Genomic DNA, 16,094 nt, shown 5'->3' with positions numbered 1-16,094 from the left:
TGGGGAAATTAAGATTGAGAGAGGCTAGGGACGCCTGGGTGGCTCAGTCAGGTTAGCATCCAACTTCGGCTCAGGTCATGATCTCACGGTTTGTGGGATCGAGCCCTGTGGTGAGCTCTGCACTGAGTGGGATTCTCTCTCTCTCTCTGTCTCTCTCCCTCTGCCCCTCCCCACACCCCACCAAATGGATAAATAAACTTAACAAAGTGGCAAGACAAATTTTATTCAGGTTTCTGCAGTGGGGAGGGGAGACTCCAGGGTCGAATGGGAGGGCGGACAGCTGTTGGGAGCTCCTGCAGAATCAGGGAAGCAAAAAATTCCAAAATGGGGGGAGGGGGCTGTTTTCTGAAAACTTAGGCAAAGGCAAGTGCTGGGTCAGTGAGCGTCTCAAGCTGTTAAGTTCTCTTGGCTGCCTCGAGCTTTCTCAGGCAGGAAGTCAAGGGGAAGTGGGAGGCTGGGTCATCCTGGGGACACCAGGCTGGGGTTGGTGAGCGTCTCCTTAGTGTGGGGGCAGGGCATGGATGAAAGAGTTTGTGCCGTGAATTTGAAGTTCTCATAGGTCCAGGTTGAGGCCTGGCCGAGAAGAAGGCCCAGAGGAGGCCGGCTAGAGGCTGGTCAAGGAGAGAATCTGTCAGCTCCCAGCAGTTTGGAACACGATGGAAAGAAACCCGCGCGTGGGTTTCTGTTTACGGGATTGGAGAGGGGGGCGTGATGTTAGACAGAGGTTACAACAGGGCTACTAAGGCTGTGTGCCCAACCCCCAGGGAACGGAGTGCTGAGCAAGGACACAGAAGCCCAGGGATATGAAGCAAACCAACATGGTGGATCTGGGGAAAGACTGCAAGTCAGGGGGCCCTTGAGATGCCCCAGCCTCACCCAGCGCTCTGGGTCCACAGATGGTGGGGGCGGAGCCCACGAGGCTCCCTCTGTCTGGACCAGACTGGCTTGGAGACATCCCTACCTCTGGCCAAAAGAACAGATGGGGCAGACACGGAGCAAAGGGGGATCTGGACGGTGCCAGGGAGCCTGGGGGTGGGGGGATGGGCAGGGCCAGACCCCTGGCCGCCTCACGGCCACAGCAAGGACCTGGCACCTAACTCTGAGCGTGGCGAGAAGCTGCTCCCGTATTCCGAGGAGTCTGAGGCGGGGTCCTGCTCGCCAACACTACTGAGTGCCAGGAGCTGGCTTCAGGATGCACCGTGCTTGTTACCCCTTCACTTGTTGTTGTTCTTTAATTTTTTTTAAACGTTTGTTTATTTTTGGGAGACAGAGAGTCAGCAGGGGAGGGGCAGAGAGGGAGGGAGACACAGAATCCGAAGCAGGCTCCAGGCTCGGGGCTGTCAGCACAGAGCCCGACGCGGGGCTCGAACTCACGGACCGTGAGATCGTGACCTGAGCTAAAGACGGACGCTTACCCGACTGAGCCACCCGGGCGCCCCACTCCTTCATTTGTGAACACCATGCCAGGCCCCCCCCCCCCCCCCCGCTTGCCGGCAGGTGCATGGCGGTTAACACCACACACACAGGTCTGGCAGGCTGTGACAGTCCTCGTTGTGGGAGGTCATCCATGTGGCATGGGCTCCTGTCCGCTTCGAGGTTACCGCGGGGCATTTGGAAATTCCCACGCAACATCCGCGGATCCCCAAGACTCAGCCCCGACGTCTGCAAACCCAGATCGAGGACACTACCCGAACACTGTGTTCTCCTGAAACACCCGTCTGCATTTGGCCTTGATCGTGTGTCCACCTGCAAATGTCTTCTTGGGCCACCTTTTGAACACGAGCCGTCACGCTGTGCGTTTTCAGGATCCGCAGAGACGGCTGCCTCGGCACCCGGTGTAACCATCGTCCCCGCTGGCTTGAAGTCTCCGGGCTTTGCTGCGTCCTCCATCAAAAGTGGCCCAGGGGAGACAACTGGAAAAGGTAGGCAGGAGCAGGCAGAGAAGCACGTGGCCTCTCTCGGCCTTGAGATCCTCCGCGTGGGTCGGGAGCAGAGCCCTTCGGGCCACGGTATCACGCTGTGACCTCCTGTCGGTGCTACCTCAAGGGGCCGCTCCTTGCCAGGTGAGCTCAGGAGACACAGACGGGCCCTGACCTGCCTGTGGCCATTCAGCTGCTGAGCCGGGGAAAGGGGCCCGCTGGTCTCGTGCTCCCACCCCTCACGACGGCCCCCAGGGGAAGAGCGTGGGTGGCATTACCCACACCGCGGTTGTTGGAAAGAAAGAAACACCGGGGCGTTCCTAACCCTCCCTTTCTCTCCCCTCCTCCCAGCAGAGCAGTGGAGAGAGCTGCATTTGAGAGGGAGGCCGGGCCGGGAGCCCTTCGCAAGGCCCCTGGTTCCTCGGTTTCCCCCCCCCCCCCCCCCGCCGACCATGTGATCGCGGGGTTTGCGCGGTGGACCGTAGCCTAAGTTGGCCAAAGCCGCAGGCAGGGGAGGCAGGGAATGGGGTGGGGAGGAGGGTGCAGGAGGAGGGCAGAGGCGGAGGCAGAGAAAGAAAATCCAGGCCTCTGAAGGGAGAGCCCTGGCGGAAGGCGGGGGTTCCTGGTGGGGTCAGGAAGCCTGGGAGGCCGGCCAGGACGCCCCCAGGACGCTGGGCCCCTGCCAGGGCCTCGGGTGGACACAGTCCCTCCACTCCGTAATCAGATGTGGCCGAAAAGCACCTGGAGTCCTGACCAGCCCCCTTACACCTCGGGGGGATTTGACCAGGAGCCTGGGCGAGGGCCGCAGAAGCCTGGAGGGAAAGGCTTGTTCTCTGAAACACAACTCGTGCCACACAGCAGACAGGGCGGTGGGGGGGGGGGGGGGCGTGGGGGGTGTGTGTACTGGCGGTGGCGATTTTCCCAGGAAACGGGGGAGGCGAGGACAGAGTTTCCCCGGACCCTCAGTACCCACGTGAATCACCGCGAATGCCGTCCCAGTGTTCCCTGCTCTCCTGACAGTCCTGTGTCTCGCCAGCCTGTGACAGGGTCACCTTCCTGCACCTGGGAAGCAGGAACATCACGCGAGTGATGCCTCAGCTGGGAGAGATGCTCTTTTGTCTGACGTCCCGATGCCCGGAGGAATTTGAAGCTTACGGTTGCTACTGTGGGCAAGAAGGACAAGGCGAGCCGAGGGATGCCCTGGACAGGTAGGGACGAGCGAGGGTGGCGGGACAGCGGTCACTGAGAGGGCCCACTGGCCGTGGCTTCACAGAGAAGCACTAGCCCACTCAGGACGGCTTGCTGCCATCATGGGCCCAGTTTCCTGATGAGCAGTTGAGGCTCAGCCTTGACTAAGGCCGTTCAGCTACGAAGGGGCAGACCCACACGGGTCCGGACCTTTCCAGGTGGGAGTCTAGAGCTCTTTTAGCTCTGCCCCAGGTACTGCCCTGCTGCCCTAAGAGAGTCCATCTGCCTATTTTGCAACGACCCCAAATCTGCTCATTTTGCAACGACCAACACGTCACATTGGCAGCCCCCCCCCCTCCCGGCTCAGGGTGCGCTGCAGGTGGCCACAGTGAAATTCAGCTTCTCAATAACTTTGAAGTCTAACCGCTACGTTTTATAGCCGCCACTCCTGGAAGAATTTTCAGCGACCTCGTGCATTGATGAGTATGTCCATTCCCTCACGTATGCACTCAGCCCACATTTCTTGAGCTTTTGCTCGGTGCCAGGCACCGTGCTAGGTGTGGGAGACACACAAATGGTTACACCCGAACCAAGCAGATCGAAACACGCGGCCAGTGCCGTTACAGCAAATAGTGCTGCACCGGGCACGAGACGGGCAATGCGACAAAAAGACCAGCAACGCGATAAATGCCACGGAGGGGACGGAGGAAACGGGGCAGGAGCCGACCTAGACAGGAGTTGCAGGAATATTCTGAGGGCAGAGTTGATACGGCGTTAACGACTGCACATGAGGACCGCCCAGGCCCACGGCCGGCCAGTGGAGAGCTCGGCGCTCAAGAGGCGTAGGCCCCTTGGGATGGGGGGCCACCGAAGGGAAATCGACAGCCACAGACCATCCTGGAAGCAGGGATGGCAGGCACATGGGGCATGTCACCTGTAGGTGCGAAGGTGTCTGGGCGCCCGTGTCACTCACCTCCACGGGCCCTTCTGCCCTCACCCCGTCATCGAGCTCCACTGCAGGGAATCTCATGGGGAGGAAGCGAGGGGCTCGGCTGCACAGGCCACCTTCCGAACTTCCTTCCCATCGGGTGACACGGAAGACGTGTTTATTCCAGCAGAGTGTATAACAATCATACATTGTCTACACTCGGAAGTTCAACAGCATGCCCTCCGCTCGCCAAGACAGAGAACAACGTAAATACTACTGTCCCTGAGGCCACGGCACTCAGGCAGATGGGGCAAGGGGTAGAAACCTAGGGTCCCATGGAAGGATAGGGGGATGCTTTTGGAGGCCTCCTGGCCACCGGCCATATTGCACAAAAACATGAGGTACGACCAGGCATATTGACCAAGGAAGTCAATATGGCTTCCTCGACATTCACAGGGAAGGAATCAACACTGCCAGCCACAGCCTTGACCGAGGAAGAGGTTCTCAAATTGATACCATTTTCCGCAAGGGGGTCTTTTCAAAACCACGTATGCTTTACATTCTGGGCAACTGGGGTGACTTTTAAGGGCATTTTGATCATACGTGATTTCTGATTCATTCACTCACTGCCTTCAGACTTTAACAATTATTTTAGCTACCCACCACCCCCGACCCCGGGCAGGTGCACGCACCAGACAGTGGGGCTCAGCCGTAACAACAGCTGAGTGGGGCTGCCTACGTGGACCTCCAGCCACCAGCTAACGTGACGGGCACACTGGGGTTGCTGGCAACAGGCACAGCTGATACCTTGGCTGAGCACAAGCGTTACCAAAGGCTGTGACTGCGCCATTTAAGGACGGGACGAGTTGCAAAGGGAGGATTTCGGGGGAGTGGCATCTCCTATGGGCTGGAGGTGTCACCAGATGCTTTCGGATGTCCGTGTGGCTAAAGGACACTGGCAACTGTGAGGCTTTGTCAGGCTAAAAAGCAAGACGCTGTTTCATTCATTCCCATACGGTTACCGAGGTCTTGCTCCGTGTGGGACACTTTTCTAGATGCTGTTTTTCATTTATGCTCTGCTCTCTTTCAAGGCTGGGGGCCAAGGGGGTGCCCTATGGATGTGGGATTAATTATTCTATTATGTAAAAGGTTGGAGGCAGTGGGGTCACTAATCCATGTGGTTCCTTTGTGTAAACGAAAGACAGCACCCCTTCCTCAAGACTATTCCATCTGTGGGCAAATTATTGTAATAAAACAGAAAAGCTTTGCAGTCAACAGAGTTGTGATAAAAATATAAAAAAAGAGCATTTTTAATAATAAGATGCATACAGCGTGACTGACACGGTCTTAGATGTGGCATCTTTGTGCAGTGCACAACTTAAACAGCCACACATAGTGGTCCTATGTGCGTTGGAAAGGCGGCCTTGGCTTCTCTCACTGCTGTAGGGATTGTGGGAGAAGCAGGCCTTGAAGGAGCGCCTTGGGCAGCTGGGTTGTCCCTGGTCTTAGGTGCTGTTTTTCCCACCACTGCTGCTTGGAGCAGGTGAGAAGGCTGGGCTGCCTGCTCGAGAGGCTTCCTCGGTCACCTGCGGAGTGCGTGGACGGTACAGCCAAGTGTAAGTGCCGCGGGCCCGTGCAGCGAGCCATTCCCTTCGTTCATGTCAGCGTCACGTACGGCTCATGCCTACTGATGCTCCCCCCAGCACATTTTCGTCTAGAATGTGATTTAACACTCTTAACCGTGAGGCACAGTTAGGACCCTATACTGACGAGGGCCCTGAAGTTCAACAGGCTAAGTCACCAGCTGCCCGCAGAGCTGGAGAGGAGGGGACCGGGGATAACATCAACAGCCCGTGCATACGCAGTGCCTACCACGTGCTGGCCTGAGATCACAGGGTGTGTTAACGGTTAATATGCCCAACTATCCTCTGAAGGGGCGCCGAGTCTCCCCTTTATGAGGCGGTGGCCAAGGCCAGGGTCACACAGGCAGAAACAAGTCAGTGGCAGGAGTGAGGCCCGGAAAACCATGTTGCCGAGGACCGAGGACAGAGTCCTCGTGCTCGAGTGCTCAAGGGTCTCGTGGCATTTTTCTTCTCTTCCTAAGAAGCAGAAATCTTTCCCCAAGTGAGACCCCCGAGGAACCCCATAAAAAGGGAGAGCCCTGGCCGATGGGAGAGATGTGCCTACGGCCCCCTCCCCCCTCCCCCAGGAGCCTCGGCGGGGACGTCTGAGAACTGGTGTCCCTGTGAGCGAGCGTCACTCTCACGCGCCTCGAGCCCGCTTTTAGAACTGGCTTCATTTCCTCGTCACACACATGATATCCACCCCCAACCCCACGCCATGCAACATTCGAGAAATCGGGTGGGGTTGCCAGACCTAGCAAATAAAAATCCATGAACTTGCATTTCAGATAAACAAATAATTGTTTAGTGTAAGCATGCCCCGAATGGACATAACTTATACGAACACATTTGTCTGAAATGCACATTTAACTGGGCATCCCGTATTTTGTCTGGCAACGTTAAAACAGATTGGACAACAACTACTTCCATTTGACGAAGGCGGAAAGTCTGGCCCAGAGAAGTAACGGTTCCTTCCAACAAGTATTTCCCGAGTGCTAACTCGGCAAATGGGTGTCAGGGATCGACTTACTTAGGTGCTTGAGCACATGGGCTCTGCCAGCAAGGTCCTCTGTCCGGCAAGAGGGGAAGGTGGAAACAGATGATTAATGCACAATGTCATTAACACGCAACGTGCTGGAAGGTAGAACCATAGTTGGGATTTGATGAGCGTCCACAGGAAAGACCCCCCCCCCTTTACTGAGGGGCGTCAGGGAAGCTTTCTAGAGGAGCGGATGCCAAGGGGAGTCTTGACAAACGGGTAGGAGTTAACCAGGAGGAGAAAGCGACAACATTCCCAGCAGGAAGATCACGTATGCTGGATGCCAGGAGGTAACAAGATGGCGGGTGGGGGGACAGGGCCGAGGGCCAGACAGGCCGGCCACGTCCCTCCCTCACGTCCGCTACTCTGTTCTCACCCCCAAAGGTGTGGGGCAGAGCCTGTGCGCGAAGCTGCTTTGTGCCTGTGACCGGACGGCGGCCGAGTGCATGGCCTCTGCCTTCTTTAACCAAAGCCTCAAGTCCTCGGGCAAACGAGAGTGCCAGGGCCACAGGCCGTCCTGTGAGGACAGCTCACACGGAGGGCCTGCGGCCTCCTCCCTCAGCTCCAGCTCTGAGGAGAACAGCGAGGAAGCCACACCCCACGTGGAGGGCCTGAGAAGAAGCAGAAGGTCTCTGGGGAAGCCACCGGGTGGTGTGGGGACCAGGCACCAACATGGCCCCACACAGATCCCCAGAGGAAGTGACGAGCACACCCTGTAGTTTCCTCCCGTTAGGGCATCCTCCTCTCTGTCCTCAGCACAGGCTCAAGGGGAAGAGGGCTGGGGCGACCCTGGCACGGCAGTGTCAGCCCGCGTGGGAATGAGCATTTAGAGGGGGCGGACGAGGGCTCTGTACTTCCTTCAGCCCACCTTGGCATCTCAATAAATACTCCCATCAGTGTTGGTTTTGGTTTGGTTTTCACGACATGTTGTAGATACCGGTGCATGGGTGGATGTCAAAGGTAAGAAGACAGAGCCACGGAGCAGACAATTATTATCTCCACTCTATGATAACTGAAGATGACTTTTTCTTCTATTAAAAACAAAGGAGCATATTTAATCGATCTTATGACCTACGGGACACCAATGACCCGCCGGGGAGGTCTACGAAGAACTGAGATAACACACCTTCCGGTAGGAGCCCTGAAAACATACTTGCCGTTCTAGTTGTTACGAGTGGCCATGTGTCATGGGCCACGGCCACCACCAGGAAGGATCACTGCTCAGGCTTGTCTCAGGTCCTGGACTTTTTGTCTGTTTGTTTTTAAAGGGTTTATCCCAGTGGCTGGAAGTTTTGGGGGTTTAAATGCCCATGATGGCAAATTAATATCACGGTAGCTGTAAAATATCTGAAACGCTAGCCATCCCTCCATCCACCCACTCACCTGACCGGGGTACCAGGCAGAAGGCAGGGTATTACCAGAATCCCCCACAATATTTGGTAGGAACACAAACTCCTTGGTTCATATCACATCCTAGGTTCCCAATCCCCCACAAACCACGTGTCTGGTAGGGAGATAACAGTCCCTGTCTGCTCCTCAGGACCCGCTAGAGTTCAGTGTTGCTGACCTTCTCACGGCAGACAAATATTCTGAAGTTGGGAGGCCAGGGTAAGAAATTGAAAGGTTGTGGTGTGAAGCCAACAGCGGTCATCCTTCCCTGCCTTCCAAGGCAATCACGTGAGGACACCTTTCGATGAATCCAACACACTGGCACCTTTTCAACCAGGTGACTTTAACTAGCAGCCAAAGTTTGGGTTCTCATAGCGAACCCTCTGACAAGAACTTGAGAGCAAGTTCAGTTGGAAAGTGAGGGAAAGCCTGACCGGAGACCAAAGAAACAGGACAGGAAAGATAATGAAAGGTGCCTTAGCAAACCAGGTACAGCTGGAAGTAGAATACATGCACGGAGAGAGGAGAGAGATCAGGACGTCAGCTTCTAGCAGATCAGCCAATACTCCTGGGGAGGGAGAGATTGCCTTCTGGCCTGCGGCACGTGGGAGCGAAGTGGGCTCCGGGGCCCAGAGAAAGCGTTCAGGCAAAGAAATGCAGGTGCTAGCGGTTGGCATCAGCCAGCACGCATTCGATGGCAGAGGCAGGCCGGTCGCTGATGGCAGTTTCTCCAACTACTACGTTGCTGGCTTGTTCCTCCTTCCTTTAGCCCAAAGCGATTTACCAACTGTCTGCTCCCACTGGCAGTCGTGGTGCCAGCCTACCACTTGTATGGCGACCATCTGCCTTCACATCTTCACCGGAGGCGGCTGGTTGTTGCTCAGGGAAAAGAAAAACTGACGTGACCCACCTCACTCTCGTAGTTCACAACCTTTAAACCTCATGCGGGTGCTCAACCTCTTCTTAAAAAGTTGATGTTCCTGCTCTCCAGGACAACTGTCTGGTTTTAGCTCCTCTCTCAGACCTCCCCACACCTTCCCCTCACACTCAGCTCATGACTCTGGAGGACCGTGAAGGGCCTGAGATTTCACCCTCCTTGCAGCTTAGTTGATGTGCACTGCAAGGATGCTGGCAGAGGACATGAGACACCTGGGTCAGAGACAAAGGACTTCATTACCTACAGTAAAGGCAGTAGCCCCAGCAGCATTTATGCTGCTCCCTCGAGCCCTGATGCAGACTAGACACACACACACACACACACACGGCTTCATTACATGGGAGAACCCTGAGTTTAGGTAACCTAAAACTATCCTTGTTGTAAGCCCACCTGACCTTTATCCCAGAACACATTCTCTTTCTACATGAGAGTGAGCAGGCCTGCCCTTGGCTCCAAAGGGAGACACCATCCCTACCTTCCCATAGTCTGTTTGCTATACTACATTCTGGGGGAGGTGGTCCAGGCTAAATAAAGGCTGTTGGTGTCTGCATGCTCACATGACAAGCACGGACACAAGAGACACAGAGAGAATCGTCCAGCAACAATGGTCTCAGCTGACCCTCCACTTTGAAAAAGTGAAGGTTTCTAATGGGAACGCCCTCACTTTCCTGCTGCCAAAGCTACAAAATTACCTGCAGTCTCTCTCTTCCCTCTCCTTACAATGAAGTGCTCCTTAATCTGGATCAAAGGTCAATCCCTCCCACAAGGCCCTGTGTACAACACTCTACTGCCTTCTCCAGGGTTTGATCCCTGCAAGTACTTCCTTTTAAAATCAATTTATCCCTTTTCTTCTATGACAATCTAATCAACATGCAAACGTGCCCTAAAATCTCCCATCTTTAAAAGTCCCTCCCTTGGGGCGCCTGGGTGGCTCGGTCGGTTAAGCGTCCGACTTCGGCTCAGGTCATGATCTCACGGTCCGTGGGTTCGAGCCCCGCGTCGGGCTCTGTGCTGACAGCTCAGAGCCTGGAGCCTGTTTCAGATTCTGTGTCTCCCTCTCTCTGTGACCCTCCCCCATTCATGCTCTGTCTCTGTCTCAAAAAATAAATAAATGTTAAAAAAAATTAAAAAAAAAAGTCCCTCCCTTGACTGATTTAAAGGAAGTGTAAAATTATAAATCTGATGCTCCTAGCTTAAATACCAAACTAGACAGTACTCTGTTGAACACCTTTTACCTGACTCTACATCATCCAACCCTACCTCTTAACCCGCACACCGCGGTGACAACCGGTTCCACACAGGCTTCCACCTGCCTCATTCAGAGAGGTGGGGGTCTGACATCTGCCTTCCGAACTTCCATTCTCCTCTCGATCTGACACAGTACTCCTCTGAGAAGGAAGCATGGGGCACCGTGGGAAACCACTCGGTGCTCAGGTACACATTCCAGAAATGGGGGCGGGGCAGGGGGTAGCTACTGCCAACAGGCCACCCTGGAAAATGAAAGGCACGCTTCCCCGGCTTTCATCACCTGGGTGGGCAGTGCTGAGATGGACCTCCGGTCACCTACAGTGACACACAATTCATAAATGAATCCCCCTAACGAGCCCTTCTCCTTGCATGGCACTGTTCCGGGCCCTGGCCGGGTTTGCTGGGACCGCGGCCCAGAACAATCCCCGAGTGTAAGCCTGTGTCTTAGCCCGGGTTCTCCTACAGCAGCCTATGACCGTGCCCTCCTCAGAGTCTGCCTGTGACTCAAAGCGCAAGTACAAGGCAAAGACAGCGAACAGAAGGCAGGGCTTGATGCTCTGTCTTGGCTCTGCTATTTCATTCATTTGAACTTGGTGCTTGAGATCAGTATTCATCAGAATGGCTGACAGGATCCAACAAGTTAGGGCTAGAAAGAAAAGCAAGTGACACAGCACATAACACAGGCTGCTCCTTCTATGCAGCAGCTTCCCGGAAGTAGCATCAGCGAACCAGGGGGCGGAGGGACCTGGAGCCGCTCTTTTTTTCGGAGAGAATTGATACAACAAGGAGAGATGCAAACCAGAAGCCTGGTGCAGAGAGGGCAGCAAAGCTTTCCCGGCTCACACCGAGAGCTCCACCTTCGCCACATCTCATCACGACTGGCAGCTGCCGTTCTGGTTCTTCGACGTATGTGAGGATGAGGCCCCCTGGCAACCTGATTCCTCCTAGAGCTCTTCATTTTTAGCGAAAGCAAAATATTAAACAAACTTGACTTGGTAAATGCAGTCACTATTATACATATGTACTTATACGGAAGTAATCTGATTTTGTTTTATTGCTTCCATAGGAATTGCAAAGGGAATTTTTACATTACAAGAAGCTCACTTTGTTACATTTCCTACATATACTGGCATGAATAAGACAAATCAGTTCCATTTTTGGACAGAAAGAAGAGAGATGCTAATTGCTGGTGAAGTGTAGTATTTATTCTAAAAGATAACGAGTACAGAAGCATTAAGGGGTGTACCGTGTGTGTGCGCACGCGTGCGTGTATATCAGGTCAACTCCAATGACCAACTAATCTAACTAGTTTGATTAGTGTTGTTGAAACAACACAAATCTAAGGAACATTTATATGTTAGCTATTCAATGTCAAGGAAAAAAAAAATGAGGCAAGTGTATACAGCAAAAACAGAATGATTAACAGTTTATTAAGAGTTTTAAATATCTACAAAAATATAGCCATACAAGTGAACTTCAACAAATCGTAAACTTTCAGTCTCCAAACTGGCTTGGACGTGACCCCCTACCCGCAGGATCTCCTACGGTCTCCTAGAAGGGACAAATAAAGCAAAGATCCACTTCTTGGGAACCATTATTTATCTAGGATATATAGAAGTCTACTGTGATTTAAAAACAACAAGAAAAAAACCCCCGCAAAACCCACATCAACAGTTTACAAACAGACCAAGAGAAAGGGGTGAGAAACATTAATTCAAATGGTTTTCCTTTACATGCAATACATGCATTTTTAAATCACAGAGAAACATGAAATTTTGTAGAGCAAAGTTTGTTTTGCACTGAGTGCAAATGAATATACAACTCCTTTACTTATACCACTAAATTATATATATTTTCATACAAAAGCACACAGTGTTCATCTATAAAATGACATCCAAGTGGATGATGGTTGTTTCTGTGTGTCCCCCTGCTCAGATGTTTTTAAATGCACAAAAATTAACACCCTTCTTTAAAAATAGAGAAGAAAAAAAGGGGAATAGAAAACATAAAACTTGGCCTATTATGTGGTGACACATTTTACCTGATCAAGAGGCAAAGTCCCAGTGACAGCTGAAGTAAGGTCATCCAACCCCCGTGCCGAATGCACTGTTATCCTGCAGATGAACATTCACGACACCGCCCGGGAGGCCCGAGTATCATTTTCTGGGTCTAGACAGCTAGGACCTTTTGCAAGAGGCTTCGAGACCCCGTACGTCAGTTTATTAAAAAACTGGAGGCAGGCTTGTTCTTTTGCCACTTCGTACATTTTTCTGTTCCTTGCAAAGGTGCCCAACAACCATATACACAAACCCCTAACATGCCATTCTCAACTGTAGTTTTTCAAACAAAAAAGGTAAAAACTGAATTGTTTTTTGAGATACAATGTTTGATATGTATATTGTTCTTTGTAAAAAGAAACTGAATCTGAAAAGGCAATATAATTATAAACAGGTTATTCTATAAAAATGACCTAAGACAATTTTATATGAGTTGCAAAGAAAGTTGCTCATTTTCTCTGTGTGATGGAATTCACTAAAATGCACATAATTTTAAGGAAACACTGTGGGGCTAGGAGCACATGTTACACGTGTAGTCTCGGTGGCCTCAATCAACAGAAGCTTCCGCTGACAATCCTTAGCACGCTTGATCACTAAAGCCATAGGCACTCTTTTGGAGTGTAATATAACAAATCCTAAACAGATGCATACAAGTTACAGTTCAAATCTTACAAATTAAAAGCCCATTTGGAGAATCTTTTGACTACGAAGATTTAAAACAACGCACAATATAAAAATGTAAATAATGTGCTTTGGAAGAAATCAAAATGTACACACTCTTCACAGGTGAACTAGTAGCTGTTTTAAATGTCTTTTTTTTCTTACACTAAATACAGATCTCATTTAATTAATGGAGCCACAGCAAAATACTACTATAGTTTCAAAGTATATTCTGTAAACTAATACATCTTATGATGTAAAAAAATATTGCACGGTTTGGTATGCCAAGAGTAAGCTCTAAGCTTCTCTCAAGTAGAATGGTCAACTCTTGGCAGACAACACAGTATTACGAAAACTAGACGCTTTTTAAGTATGGCGATTTTAGGGTTGGTCATATTCTAGGAATATTATTCAAGAGATGTCTTCTTACCATAAACAAGTTGAGGAATGCCTAGCACATGTTACTACAGATCACAACATCTAAAACATGGGGACAACAAGCCACAGAACAGTTTTGCAGCCCCAAGATCAGCAATATATTTGTATGTATTTGCTTTTGCAGATAACCAGACACAAAAGCAATTCTATTTCTAAGCAGTTGTGTAGATGTTTAAGAAAAACAGTAGACACCTGATGCATCTTCAACCCTCTGAAAGCATAATCTTTTAAAATTACCTGTTTGTGAAAAGTTTAAAATACACCGTTGAACTATGGAATGATGGGAGACCAATACATGTCCAACTCTGGAAGCCAACAGGAAGCTCAAAAGAAACTATCGTGACAGAAACCGACCCTCAAAAGTACTCTCAACCATATACAGCTCCACCGTTTCAATGCGGTACGTGCCAAGATTTGGTTGAAGAGAAGTCTCACCGTTATTCCCAGGAAGCATGTTAACACACATTAAGTAAACCCTGAAGACTCAGCGGGGCCTTCATTTATAGGCTTTAGATCCTATGCTGAGGTCTTCACGAGCCACTCAGTACACACACAGATCTGGAAACTTCATCTCATAGACTGGGACAGACTGGTACTGGGCATGCCCAGAAGTAATGGTCAGTGTTCCCGATGGACTAGGAGGAGGGCTGTAAACAGAAGAACAAGCCACTGTCAGCAGGTCCATTTAAAGGCTGTTCGTTTCACCGAGCATCCCAACAACTACCCGCGAACAGCAGAGTAAGACTCCTCCTGTCACACTGCCGGCCAGCTACATACAAGGCTAGCTGGGAAAAGAGGTGGGGATACCAAGCTGGTTTTAAGTCTAAGCCAGACGTTGCCTCTTGAATATATGCAGATGTGATTTTTAGTTAACAGGATGGCACATGCCCATTCTGGTTCAAACTTGCTTTGTTTCACCAGCAGAAAAATCTTCCTTATGTACACATGTTGTCCTCTTTTGCTGACAGCATGGTATCTCATCATGTGGATACACTGCAACTGATCGAATCCGGTGGATAAATGCAAGTTCATTTCCACTTTCCATTACTACAAATAATGTTCACAGGTCTTATACGTACACAATTTTATCCCGTCTCCAGTTTACAAGGAGAATTTCTTAATCAAAGCATACTCACAATGCTGACTTTGATACATATTGCCAGAATACCAGCGACTTATACTTCCATCCGGAGTGTACCTGTTCTCTTTGGCTTTTGTCGTTCTTGGTTTTAAATCTTTGCCAATCTGGCAGGCAGAGGGGAATTCATTCTGATTTTTAATTTTTGGGTTACTACCAGTGCTAAGTATCTTCGTAGATTTTGTTTCCTTTAAAATAAACTGTCTCTGTGAGTCCACAGCCTGTCGTACTCAGATGTTTTTGTCTCTTTAATACGGGAAACTAATTTTTTGCGTGTGTGGGAAACAAATACTTTTCCACAGTTTATTTTTTGAGTCTCAACCTTGTGTTTTGGGTTTTGTTTTGCTAAATGCTTAAAAATCTTACCAAAGAAATCAATATGATTTTATGACTTCCAGGTTTTGTGTATGCTAAGGAAAACTTTCCCTACACTAAGATCATAAAAAAAAAAAAAATGAGAGAAAGACAAATATCATATGACTTCACTCATATGAGGACTTTAGGAGACAAAACAGATGAACAGAAGGGAAGGGAAGCAAAACTAATGTAAAAGCAGGGAGGGGGACAAAACATGAGAGACTGCTAAAGCTAGAGAACAAACAGGGTTACTGGAGGGGTTGTGGGGGGGGGGGGCGAAACGGGGAAGGGGCACTAAGGAATCTACTCCTGAAATCAGTGTTGCACTAGATGCTAACTTGGATGTAAATTCAAAAAATAAATTAAAAAAAAAAAAAGTTAAAAAAACTTCCTGTATAAATTCTAGTATTTCTACGTGTATTTCTAAACAATGGGTTAACATTTTCTGTTTTGGTAAAACTCGTGAAGAATGCCCCCATGCTCCCTCCTTTGCTGGTCACCAGTCTTTAGCAGTTGCCCACACAGGATTTATTAAGCGTTTTGCTCTTCTCCCTGAAAATCTAAACTGTTATCTTTACCACAGATATTTGTATTCCAAACCCTTCTCTGGAATCCCCCCTACCTGCCCACAAGTCCAATACCCTGTCAGTACCAAAGATCTAGATGTTTTCCTCCCCAGCAAGCTCCCCACTGCTTTATACTGGAGTCTTTCCACACGGTCTTTGGCATCATTTGTTCAAGAATAAAAAAAGGACTGTGTGAACATTTCTGACTGAAACTACAGGTTCATCTGAAGAGAACAATGTCTTTAAGATACTAACTTTCTATTCAAAACAAGGTATGAGTTTCCATTTGTAAAGTGCTCTTGTGTGTTTTTCAGAGACTTATAATTATTTCATATAAGTCATATACAGTTCTGTTGAGTTTGTTAGTGATTTAGAGTTATGAACATACAGAAATAAATTTTACCTACCATCCATATGGTAATGAATTTAGTTAATGTACGCACAAATATTATCTAACTGTAAACAGTTCTCAAGTCATTCAGTTGATTCTATTTCCCTGGTATATTATTCTATTTCTGGGAACTAACAATTACTTTGTAATCACCATTCCAGAGTTTGTAACATCCCTTTATTTTTTACTGAGAGTTAATCTTCAGAGTGAAATGCAG

General features: G+C 49.9%; 2 protein-coding genes across 3 annotated transcripts in view; one reads left to right on the top strand and one right to left on the bottom strand.

The window, feature by feature from the left end:
* The window catches only part of OC90 (otoconin 90), a 30,167-nt gene extending 22,752 nt beyond the window's left edge, over positions 1-7,415 (top strand). The window contains exons 11-14 of the mRNA XM_047073849.1: positions 1,806-1,922; positions 2,956-3,127; positions 5,545-5,651; positions 7,081-7,415. Coding sequence (XP_046929805.1) covers positions 1,806-1,922; positions 2,956-3,127; positions 5,545-5,651; positions 7,081-7,415 — 731 coding nt within the window. The remainder of the gene's footprint in view (positions 1-1,805; positions 1,923-2,955; positions 3,128-5,544; positions 5,652-7,080) is intronic.
* A 4,255-nt stretch (positions 7,416-11,670) lies between these two features.
* The window catches only part of EFR3A (EFR3 homolog A), a 105,712-nt gene continuing 101,288 nt past the window's right edge, over positions 11,671-16,094 (bottom strand). For both annotated transcript variants that reach the window (XM_047074196.1, XM_047074197.1), the window contains one exon: positions 11,671-14,072. In XM_047074196.1, the coding sequence (XP_046930152.1) occupies positions 13,967-14,072 (106 nt within the window). In that variant the 3' untranslated portion in view covers positions 11,671-13,966. The remainder of the gene's footprint in view (positions 14,073-16,094) is intronic.

The sequence above is a fragment of the Lynx rufus genome, unplaced genomic scaffold (assembly GCF_022079265.1).
Source record: "Lynx rufus isolate CCGP_SWC_20201006 ecotype Redwood Valley unplaced genomic scaffold, mLynRuf1.p SCAF_12, whole genome shotgun sequence".
In the NCBI taxonomy this organism is placed as follows: Eukaryota; Metazoa; Chordata; class Mammalia; order Carnivora; family Felidae; genus Lynx; species Lynx rufus.
The sequence above is the reverse complement of the archived record's forward strand: the minus strand, read 5'-3'. Positions and strand labels throughout refer to the sequence as shown.